The 12,405-nt window shown below is 43.9% G+C and overlaps 1 protein-coding gene across 1 annotated transcript in view; it reads right to left on the bottom strand.

Annotated features, from left to right (window-relative positions):
* Window positions 1-12,405, bottom strand: part of LOC142243201 (cadherin-9-like) — a 408,827-nt gene that overhangs the window by 127,322 nt on the left and 269,100 nt on the right. Inside the window, exon 5 of the mRNA XM_075314856.1 lies at window positions 4,903-5,070. Within this exon, the coding sequence (XP_075170971.1) occupies window positions 4,903-5,070 (168 nt within the window). The remainder of the gene's footprint in view (window positions 1-4,902; window positions 5,071-12,405) is intronic.

The following is a 12,405-nucleotide window of genomic DNA, read 5'->3' as shown; positions in this document are numbered from 1 at the left end:
GCCCAACGGTGACCTGTTGCCAGCTTTGCCAGGAATAAATGTCACATCTACTATCACTGTTATAGAGTTGTTGTCCTGCCGAAAGGTGAACCTATGCAACAGTGTCAAATATTTTGCGACCTCTAACAAAAGTTCTTTTAAGTTTGACCTGTATTTATCTACATCCATCTTCCCATCAATTCTTACAAGCTTCACTTTGCCTGCTAAATAAAAGCCTCCCCACAATATGATTCTGCCACTAGCATGTTTGACAATGGGGATAGTGTTTTCAGAGCAAAATGCAGTGTTAATTTTCTGACACAAATAGCATTTTGCATTTAGCCCAAAAACTTTTAACTTGAATGGCATCTGACCAGAGTACCTTTTCCACATTAGCTGTGTCCCTGACATGGATTTTTGCAAACTCCAAACATGACTTCTTATAATTTGCTTTAAAAAATGGCTTTTTTATTGCCACTCTTCCACAAAGGCTAGATTTGTGTACTATACAACAAATAGTTATCCTGTGGACAGATTCTCCCACTTGAGCTATGGACCTCTGCTGCTCCTACAAATACTTTCTACTTCGTACTGCTATGACACATAAAATCCCAATAAAATACATTTAACTTTGTGGGTGTAATGTGAAAAAATGTGTAAAAGATTAAGGGTATAAATGCTGTATTCCACTTACCCAGTGAAATCTGGAGATGGAATCCACTCTGTAGTACAAACTGCAACCTGGTGCCCAACTGAGCTCCACTGGTAATGCTGATCTTTGACTGACCACCAATGTAAAAGGTATACTATTACAAGATGTCACAGCACAGAGCACAGGGCATTGTGTTGAAGTCAGCGCTCCCAAACAAACATTAGCCTACTCCTTGATATTGCAGCAGGGCGTGAATCAGTACTGAGCAATTTCGTTTTTGAGATTCATGAATCGAGTGTTTAAATTCATGTGGAAGTGCAAAGTTCCTAAAATTCAACTTAAACTTTATCCCCTACAGATCAATCTGCTCATGTTTTCAAGTCAAATGATAACTAAATAAACAAATTAAGCTGTTCAGAGGATAAAGTGGCAAACTGAAATTTTGCCCTGGGTAAAGAGAAACCTGCATTCACCTATGTCTTTGGCCTCTTTCACACGTCCATGAAAATCACGCATGTTTTTCACGGACGTGTAAAAGGTGCGTATTGCTCTCCGTGTGCCGTGTTTATGGCACACGTGTTCACCATGTGCTATCCGTGGTAACACAAGGAGAACAGCAACTTTCTGCCCACCTGTCCCTGGTGTTGCTGTCCGTAGTTCTGATCTATGGCCTCCTGTCCTGCCGACTCCCTGCTGCTGCTGATTCCGGCCCGCTGTGCAGTGAATATGCGATGAGCATAATGAGTGGGGGTCGGAAGCAAGTGCCAGCAGCAGCAGAGACAGTAGTGCTGGAGAAGGTGAGTATAGAAATGCCTTTTAATTCCCAGACATGTGTGTTTTCTCCGATGCGTGTCACACGGATCACATCCATGCGGTCTGTGTGCAGTCCGTGTGACACCTGTGATGCTGGAGAAAAATGGACATGTCTACATGTGGAGCACACGGGCACACGTATGCTCCACATGGACACATGGTTCATGGAAAACATGCACGTGAGCGCAGACCCATTGATTTTATTGGGTCTACGTGTACCCATGTCTCCGTCACGAGAGGAAATGGACCAAACACGTACCGTAGACATGGACGTGTGAAGGGGGCCTTAGGTAACACTTTTATAATGTTGTGAGACCCCTTTATTTGAGATTTATGTTTCCTGACAGTAAAAAGATGATGGAATGAGTAGAGACACTATAAGTTTTATATTATTAATATTATTAGATGTAAAGAGACCAATCTTTCACTGTTTTAATAAAGTTTTTTATTACGTGTTGCCGTATCCTGAATATTATAGAGTGTATTAGGATATGAATTAAAGGAGAACTCTTTATATAGTAAATAAAATGTACTTATTATGCCTTGTCCACATTACAATTGTCCATTATGACACAGTAAAGGGTATGGTGGTTGATGGGAGCTATATTCCTGCCAGGCTTTTGCACTGGTGAACAGCAGAGAAGAGATTAATCCTGGCCTGGATCTTCTGTATTAGTTTAGGTTGTAAGTCAAGGCGTGGTGAGCACAGGTGTATGATTAGCGCAGCATAAAAATGCAGCCAGAACTTCTCAGTGTGTGGGTGGTTGGGCTGGAGAACTGAAAGAGACTTTGTGGGGAAACCACATATGAATGGACTGGCAAGGCTTGGTCTTATGTTATCCTGCTATCAAGCTGGATTGTTCCTGTGTTTCCTGCTCTGAAGTAAGACTGTGCATTTATGTTTCTTGTTGTCAAGTGTGAAAAAAAAAACCAAAACTCTGACCTTTTTGGACTGAGAACCTGTGTATGTCTCCTTACTGTGTCCCTGCCATCGCCTACCAGAGCTGATTCCCTACACCGTACATGGATTATCTGCCCCTGGGTGAATTGAAGTTCTCCTCCTCATGATTGCACTTAACTTTTTATATAGTATCATATATTATTTAGTCATTTAATTAGTATTATAGTAAATGTTTTATCGGAATAATCACTTATACAGTAAAGTGTTCAATTTAGGTATTTTGATTTTAAATATCAGTCTTTTGATGCTGCAAAGGTATGTTTAAGGCTCTAAACATAAAATTAATTAACAAATGTCCAGATGGCTTGCTCAAACTAGCGCATAAAAATATTTGTCACATTCTCATCTGGAGAAGTTGCATGAGCGTCATGCGCATGTAATTTCATAGGTCATGCAACTGTGATGCAAGAGTGGGATTATTTTCCCGCCTAGCATTTGTATGACAATGTATAGTATCCATACAATGTATTTTTTTCACTAGCAGTAGAGATGAGCAAACCCGGGTCCAGTGGGGTCCAGTGGGCTGGTTCAGGACCAGTGGGCCGGTTTGGGACCAGACTTGAACTTGAATATCTGCCTGGATGCTGAACCCCATTTAAGTCTAAAGGGACCCAAAAATTTCCTGTAAAATAAAGGGTTAAGGCAGGAGAATATACTTACTTATCCACCCATTCGGCTGTAATGCTACTTTCGGGTCCGTTCATTAGTCCTCATACATATTCACTGCTTTCCCCACCCACTGGCAGCTCTGATTGGCTGCCAGTAGACCACGCCCCCACCCTCTCTAACAACTCCTGTGATTGGTTGGAATCACAGGCACTGTCTGCATGCTTATAGTGAAGTGTAAAATAAAAAAATAAAAAAAAGGCGTAGGGTCCTCCCTATAGTGATACCAGCACAGATACAGCCACAGCTACAGGCTGCTACCCCCAGCTGTGGGCTTATCTTGGCTGTGTATCAAAATAAGAGGAACAGAGTGCAGCTTTTTTTAATTATGAAAATAAATCATTGAAAAAAGTGTGGTCCCTCTAATTTTGATACCCAGCCAAGATAAAGCCGACAGCTTGGGTCTGGTATTCTCAGGCTGGTGAAGCCCATGGGACCCCACAGCCCACGAATAGCAACCTGTATCCACCCGAGAATTGTTGCATCCATTGGATGCAACAATCTAGGCGTTTACCAGGCGCTTCCTGATTGCCCTGGTGGGGTAGCAGTCAGGGTAATATAGGGTTAATGACAGTGCACAAATGCCATCAAGCCCATACTTAGTGATGGGTATGGTCTGTGAGACCCCCATCGCTAATACTATAAGTAAAAAGAAATCAACACAAAAACCAAGAAAATGCTTTATTTGAAAAAAAATACAGCACCCTTTCCCCCCTCTTTATTAACCCCCAAAAGTCTCTCGAAGTTCCACTGTAATCCAAACAATGTCTCAAGATGGTCCTGGTTCTGCTCTGTCTGAGCCTGGAGAGACCGAAAACATGTCTGATCTCTACAGGCTCCAAGAAACACTGACAAGGGGGATCTAGCTGGCAGCAGTGACGTCACTCAGTTCACCGGAGGTCATACCCAAGTTCCCACGGTATGACCTCTGGTGATCTGAATACCGCACTCTTGTATAAAGGGCGGGGCTGTGCCCCACACCTCGCCAGCCCTTTAACAGTGACAGTTATGACCAGATCAGGGAATGTGGGGCAGTAAAATTACGATGATAGTTTGGGAAAACAAACATTTTTCCAGTAGTGTTGCCATTTTCCTAGACAAGTAATGTTTTTTTTTTTTTGGTTGATGAAGCCAGGTGAAGGCTTATTTTTTTACAGAGCAATACACTGTTATTATTGATTCCATTGTGGTATAGATATGACATTTTGAATTCTTGTTACAGCATTTTTCATTGTATTGCAGATGTCCAAAAATGTAATTTGGGCATTTTGGATTTTTTTTTGCTGTCTACGGTATTTACTGATAAGACTAATTATTTTTATATTTGAATATGTAGAGATATACTGTATATATAGATATAGATATGGATATATATATATATATATATATATATATATATATATATATATATATATATATATATATATATATATATATATATATATATGTGTATATATATATGTATATATAAGAAAGAGATAATGAAAGAGGAGTGAGTATTCTTCATTATAAAGGAATGAACAGTGGTTTAAAACTTCATGAATAAAATATTGTGCTAATAACATGTTTTTCTGATGGCAAACATTAAGTAAAATATTGTAGAGGTTTTCATTACAAAATGAATGGATTTAATTTTGTTTTACTATTTTGTAATAAAGGGAAACAAAAATGCCTATTAAAACAGGCTACTGCTTTCCTTTATCTAGCATAAAGCTATAAGCAGGCACTGCAGTGGCACAGTATTTATGAAAGAGCATCACAGATGGTATCTGTTAAATTACCAAATTTAAACAGGGTTTTAAACACAGCACAAGTATTAAATGCATCTTACTCTGTGGGAATCTAGGCGGATTGTCATTGACATCAGTCAGTGTGATGTTCACCGTGGTGGTCCCAGATAATCCTCCCATCTGGCCACCCATATCTTTGGCCTGGATAACCACTTGGTAATGTTCCCTGTTCTCTCTGTTCATATCTGGTAGAGCAGTTTTGATTATGCCTGCAAAAAAAAGAAAACAAAAATATCATTTCAAACATTTTCACATAGAATGTACTGCGGATGTGAAGGCATTGTCAGCAAATTCACATTTAATTACATCCTATTCAGGTTAGGTTAAAAACAAGCAGAAATAAAAAATCTAAACAGGTTATTTTTTTATGGAGAACACTGATTTAAATATGATTTGTTGACAATATTAGGAACTTAAGACACTAATATGCATGAATCATGCATCATTTTCTTAATGGCAGCTAAATAAATTATGATTCAGGTATTTTGATTATTATTTTGCCTCCTTGTATTTTGTAATTTAGAAACTTTTTTTTTCTCGTTGATGCATCTTTAATAGGGATGATGGAATTCAGCTTTGCGAATATTTTCCGAACAGGTCGCCGCTATTCAATTCTTTGCGAATATTCGATGCGCAATGTAAGTCTATGAGAAACCCGAATAACAATAATTCAGAACTATTCGTGCTTCCCATAGACTTACATTGCGCATCGTATATTCGCATAGCGGCGAATAGACAGCTGTCACTCAGCGTGGGGGCGTGTCTCACTGCAACCAATCATAGGCGCCTGTGGGCGGGGAAAGCAGGGAATATGAGATGGCTGTGTGCAGAGCACAGCGCGCCCGCCGGTATAAAGGCTCAGTCACGCTGTGCAGGCCGGCCAATCACTGCAATTCCACAACTAACAAGGCTGTGGCATTGCAGTGGTCTGCCAGCCAATCCCTGCATGAGGGCTGGCTCTCAAAAGAGCGCTAACATGCAGGGATGAAGACCACGAGTACAGCACGAGTATCGTGAGAATATTCGGTCCCCGCCGAGTAGCCCGAGTACAGTGATACTCGTGCGAGTACCGAGTAGTAACAAGCATACTCGCTCATCACTAAACATCACATGACCTTGAGATCAGACCAAGTGGCATCCACATAATGCCTTATGCACTGAATAAAAATATAAACTCAACACTTTTGGTTTTGCTCCTAATATAATTAGCCAAACTAAAAAAAACTAGGACTTTTTCTATGTACAGAAAAGGCATTTTTTTCTGAAATATTGTTAAGACATTTGTCTAAATTTGTGTTAGTGAGCAATTCTCCCTTGCTGAGAATATCCACCCACCGCACAGGTATGGCATATCTTGATGCTGATGAGACGGCATGATGATCACACAGGTGTGCAAAAATGTACTTTTTTACAGTATTGAGGAAGTCTGTGGGGGTGAGAAAACCAGTCAGTCTCTGGTGTGACTACCATTTGCCAGTCTGTCATCTTCCCAGTAGAGTGAAAACCAGTGTTCATCCTTGAATAGAACACATATAAACATGCCAGACATTATTGAATGTCAGCAGTTGCCCACTCAGGTTGGTTATAACAACAAAGTACAGTCAGATGGAGGCCCCATTGAGGATGATGGACAAATATAAAAAAAAAAAAGAACAAAACCGCTCACCACTGCAGAGACAAGCCTGAATTTATCAACCTGTTAATCACCTTTGGTCCGGCACGGATTACGGCAGCAGGCCAAGAAGGTAATAGAACAAAACAGTGGATAGGATCCAGCTGTACTCCAAAGGGATAAAAAAAATGCTTCTTTATTTGTATCAATTCGATTAAAAAAATACCTAAGCGCGTGTAGTGGGGCGGGCTAGCATGTCAGCCAATCCCAGACACACACACAGTTAAGTGGACTTTTAGCCAGAGAAGCAACGGCATGTGTGATAGGATGTCCATGTCACATGTCCCTGCATTATAAAAACGAGTATCTGCCCGTCCGGACGCCATTATCTCTTCTGCGTCTAGGTGTCAGTCACCGCTGGCGTAGCTCCTGTCTCCAATACTGCTGTGTACGCTCTATACACAGCGCTATACAGAATAGGCATAGAAGTTTCTTTCAGCCCTTGTAAGGGCTAATACTGGCAGGGTCAGAGTCATAGGTGACAGTCAGGGCCGTTAAAACAGATTTTAACAGCTACACAAGATGACAGCGTCTGTGTAGCTAAGGTCAGGGATTTCCTCGCTGCAATTCCCCATTAGGAGGGATAGAAAGGGAGGCTTCCTTTCCTCTACCCAGATCCACAATCCTGCCACTGTACCCTCCTGCCCTTTGCACACTCAAACTCATTGTTACTAAGCCATTATACTAGCAAACACTGAGGAAACTTAGTGGCATCCTAAACGTGGCTGTTGGACTTCTGTATTGTCCCACTAGTGCACAGATATTTGCAGCACGTCTGCCTGCATTGCACACTCAAACTCATTGTTACTAAGCCATTATACTAGCAAACTATGCTGCCAGTTTAAGGGCCGTAGTTGCATTGTCAGGGATAATTATTGTTGTTTATTCTGCTGTTAATAAAGCTAGACCACCGCTGAAATCTACACCACCTCTCAATTTTTTTTACCACATTTTAAGTGCACAATCTTGTTGCAATCAAAATGAGTGGCAAAATGACTGATGCTGGTGGAAAGTGGAAGAGGCGTGTTGGAAAAGGAAAAAAAGGGTTTGTCCGTGGGGAAGGTGGCAAAGTAAGATGTCTACTACTTACCGTGGACAATCCAATGTGCTCCCTTTTTTACGGACACCAACTGGAACAAAGGTAGATGATGGCCAAAAAAGGAAAATGCTTGAATGGATCTCAAGTGGTCCAACAAGTGCCCTCTCCGCCACCTCAGCTACCGCATCCAAAAAACACCAGTCCTCTGAGTTGTCCGCCCAATCACACTTGCATTCTCCCAGCTCTGAAGTCTCCATCCGCCCTGCACAGTATGGTGGAACTGAGATGGCTGAGTCTGCAGAGCTGTTCAGTCACACTATAGCCTGGGAATCAGATGTCTGCTCCCAAGCTACAGTGAGTACAGACCAGGAAATGGTCTGCAGTGATGCCCAGAATCTTTGTGACTCTGGTTCAGACCATGAGGACTAAGTTTCTGACCATAATGTTGACCCTTTTTCACAAACTGTAACACCTGTTATAGACAATGAGGAACATACTGATGACGATGAGACGCAGATACCAGATTGGGATGACAACCTAAATATTCGGTCAGGGAAATAAGAGGCTCAGTCTGAGGGTGAGGGGAGTGCAATCACAACAATTAATGAGGAAGTTCTTGATCCCACCTACTGTCAACCCACAGTAAGGCACGCGAGGAGGTCAACAGAGGCGGTGGAGGAGGATGCAACTGACGACGAAGTTACCTTGCGCCTTCCTGGACAGAGTCGGAGCACTGGTAGCATGTCTACAACTGCATCCTCAGCCACCACTCTGCCTCTGAGCACTAGTCGGGGGGGCTCAGCAGGTCGCATGCCCTCTAAGCCTTGCCCAGCCTGGTCCTTTTTTGACATAGTAAAAGATCGCCCAAATTATGTGATCTGTAAAATTTGTCAAGATTCTGTTAGTAGAGGGCAAAACCTCAGCAGTTTGACAACTACTTCCATGAATCGTCACATGAATAAATATCATATGTCCCAGTGGGAAGCTAACCGTGCTGCAATGCGGCCTAGCGGAGCGAACCATCCACCGCCTGCCCCTTCCAGTGCATCCGCGCGCTCTTCATCTTCTAGGACTGTGGAGACAGCTGTCACACCTGGTTTTCCATGCACAACTTCCACCACTGTAACCGCAACAGTTAGTTTGCTTGGTAGGTCGTCAGTTTGTTTGGAAGGGGAAACAAGTACGTGTGTACAGCTCTCTCAGACATCGATAGCACCAACGTTGGATGAAAGTGCATGTCTACGCGTGCACTTTCCTCACAAAGCTGCATTTTTCCAGGGACACCCTACTCAACACCGTCTACACACAGCAGCCAGATCTCTGTCCCTCAGATGTGGTCAAATAAAAGGCCATTTGCTGCGACCCATGACAAAGCTAAAAGGTTGACTTTATCCCTCTGTAAGCTCTTGGCTACCAAAATGTTGCCTTTCCGCCTGGTGGACACACAGGATTTTAGAGACCTTATGTCTGTCGCTGTGCCCCAGTACCAGATGCCCAGTCGCCACTACTTCTCTAAGAAAGGTGTGCCCGCTCTACACCAGCATGTCGCACACAACATCACCACTTCCTTGAGAAACTTGGTGTGTCAACGGGTGCATTTCACCACCGATACTTGGACCAGTAAGCATGGACAGGGACGTAACATGTCGCTGACTGGGCACTGGGTAACTATGGTGATAGATGGTGAAGGGTCTGCTGCACAAGTCTTGCCGACCCCACGACTTGTGTGTCAATCCTCTGTCTGTCCAAGTTCCGCCACTGCTTCTGCCTCCTCCACCTCATCTGGATCCTCCACCTCCTCCCCAAGCCTGCCTGGTCAGGCCACCAGCGTTCGCACTGCGCAGAAGGATTCACGCACCCCTCATTACTATGCTGGCAGCAGAACGCAACGGCATCAGGCGGTCTTTAGCTTGACATGTCTTGGGAATAGGAGTCACACAGCTGAGGAGTTGTGGTCAGCTCTGCGGTCCGAGTTTAATAAATGGTTGTCTCCACTCAACCTGCAGCCTGGTAAGGCCGTGTGCGACAATGCTGCAAACCTGGGTGCGGCCCTTCGCCTGGGCAAGGTGACACACGTGCCTTGTATGGCTCACGTGTTGAATCTTGTTGTCCAGCAATTTTTAACACACTATCCCGGCCTAGATGGCCTTCTGACCAGGGCACGAAAACTGTCTGCTCACTTCCGCCGTTTAACCGCCGCAGCTGAGCGACTTGCATCGCTCCAGAAGTCGTTCGGCCTGCCGGTTCATCGCCTGAAATGCGATATGGCGACACGCTGGAATTCGACTCTCCACATGTTACAGCGACTGTGGCAGCACCGCCGAGCCCTGGTGCAATACGTCAGGACGTATAGCCTGGGCCAACAAGATGCAGAGGTGGGGCAGATCACCCTGATGGAGTCTTCTCAGATCAAGGACCTATGCACCCTTCTGCACAGTTTCGACATGGCGACGAATATGTTTAGCGCTGACAATGCCATTATCAGCATGACAATTCCAGCCATTTACATGCTGGAGCACACACTAAACACTATTCGGAGTCAGGGGGTGGGACAACAGGAAGGGGAGGAACTACAGGAGGATTCATATGCGCAAGACACAACCACATCACCAAGGTCCAGACGTTCATCATCACCAACGCGGCAGGCATAAGACCATGGCGGACAGGGATCAACAAGGGCACATGGTAGCAGGCGAAATGTTGAGGAAGGTGCAAGAGAACATGAAGAACTGGAGGAAGAACTGTCCATGGACATGGAAGACTCAGCGGATGAGGGAGACCTTGGTCAAATTTCAGTTGAAAGAGGTTGGGGGGAGATGTCAGAGGAAGAAAGAAAGATTAGCACCTCTATGCCACAAACACAGTGTGGACTTGGTCCGCATGGCTGCGCAAGACACATGAGCGCCTTCTTGTGCACTACCTCCAACATGACCCTCGTATTGTCAAAATTAGAACTGATGATGACTACTGGCTTGCCACACTATTAGATCCCCGGTACAAGTCCAAATTTTGTGACATAATTCCAGCCATAGAAAGGGACGCACGTATGCAGGAGTATCAGCAGACGCTGTTACTCGATCTTAGCTCGGCTTTTCCACCAAACAACCGTGCAGGTGCAGGGAGTGAATCTCCCAGTTGTAACTTGACAAACATCGGACGGTCTCGTCATCTTCAACAGTCTACCCGTACCAGTAGCACCGTATCTGGTGCTGGTAACAGCAATTTTATGGAATCTTTTCATAATTTTTTTTAGACCGTCCTTTGCAAGGCCACCAGAGACAACAAGTCTGACACATAGTCAACGGCTGGAGAGGATGATACAGGAGTATCTCCAAATGAATATTGATGCCATGACTTTGCAAATGGAGCCTTGCTCATCTTGGGCTTCAAATCTTGAAAAATGGCCAGAGCTCTCAACTTACGCCTTGGAGATTTTGTCGTGTCCAGCTGCCAGCCTTGTCTCTGAACGTGTCTTCAGTGCTGCTGGGTGTGTGCTGACATATAAGCGCACGCGTCTGTCCAGTGACAATGTGGACAGACTAACGTTATTCAAAATGAACAAGTCATGGATCCAGAAGGAATTTACTACCCCTGTATCATCCTGGGGAGAGTAAATGCTTGTGGATTTGGAATGTGCTTGATGAAAATCAAAACATCCTGTTTGCAACTAGGGCACAAGTGCTGCCACTGATGGGGTGTCTGTGTGGCCCAATTTTTGGAAAAAAGGGAGACTCTGCTTGGAGTAACCCTTGCTTGCTGTGTTTTTTAAAAGGAGCCAAGATGAACAGAGCTGGGATCAGGAAAGACTTTGCTACCTACCTCGGTGTCATCCTGGGGACGGTTAAGTATGGCGTATTTTTGAATGTGCTTGATACAAATCTAGCTGTGAAGTGTACAACTGGGGCACAACTGCTGCCACTGAAAGGGTGGGTGTGTGTGGGGCACAATTTTTGGAAAAAAGGGAGACTCCGCTTGGAGTAACCCTTGCTTGCATGTTTTTTAAAAGGAGCCAAGATGAACAGAGCTGGGATCAGGAAAGACTTTGCTACCTACCTCGGTGTCATCCTGGGGACGGTTAAGAATGGCGTATTTTTGAATGTGCTTGATACAAATCTAGCTGTGAAGTGTACAACTGGGGGCACAACTGCTGCCACTGAATGGGTGGGTGTGTGTGGGCCCCAATTTTTGGAAAAAAGGGATACTCCGCTTGGAGTCACCTTGCGGTGTTTTACATGATTTTAGAAGGGCGTGCCATGCCTATATCTGTGTCTCCTCCTCTTTTTCTTTGTCCAGCTCTTTTGTTTTCGCATGAGTATATGTCCTTGTCACTTTCGATGAACCGAACTCGAGCCGAACCACGACCGGTTCGCTCATCTCTAGTGCTGTCATATTAGAACTGCTTACCCTTACACCTGAAACGCATATATTAAATAAGACTACAAATTAAACTGACACTCCAGATTTCGTTAGCATCTTTTGAAAATTCCAAGCCTGGGTATTGTGCTGACTGAGTCCGAGAAACTTTTAATGTATAGTTAGAACAACATTAACAATTTGTAGGCACTTCACTGGGATCCCTAGAAAACCACCTGAGACCTGACAACTAGACATTTTCCAAGATTGAGAGATACAGCCTGTCTTGGGAGGAAAGTATGCGGATTTAAAAAAAAAAAAATGAATGTAAAACTTTCTGGGTTTAAGCCTGCTTTACACGTTGCAATTTTGCATATGATATCGTATGCGATTTGCAACGCCCCCATCGTATGTGCGGCACATTCAATTTGTTGAACGTGCTGCACAAACGATTAACCCCCGTTACACATACTTACCTTC

This window comes from Anomaloglossus baeobatrachus, chromosome 6, assembly GCF_048569485.1.
Source record: "Anomaloglossus baeobatrachus isolate aAnoBae1 chromosome 6, aAnoBae1.hap1, whole genome shotgun sequence".
Taxonomy (NCBI): domain Eukaryota; kingdom Metazoa; phylum Chordata; class Amphibia; order Anura; family Aromobatidae; genus Anomaloglossus; species Anomaloglossus baeobatrachus.
This window is presented reverse-complemented; position numbering and strand designations above follow the sequence as displayed.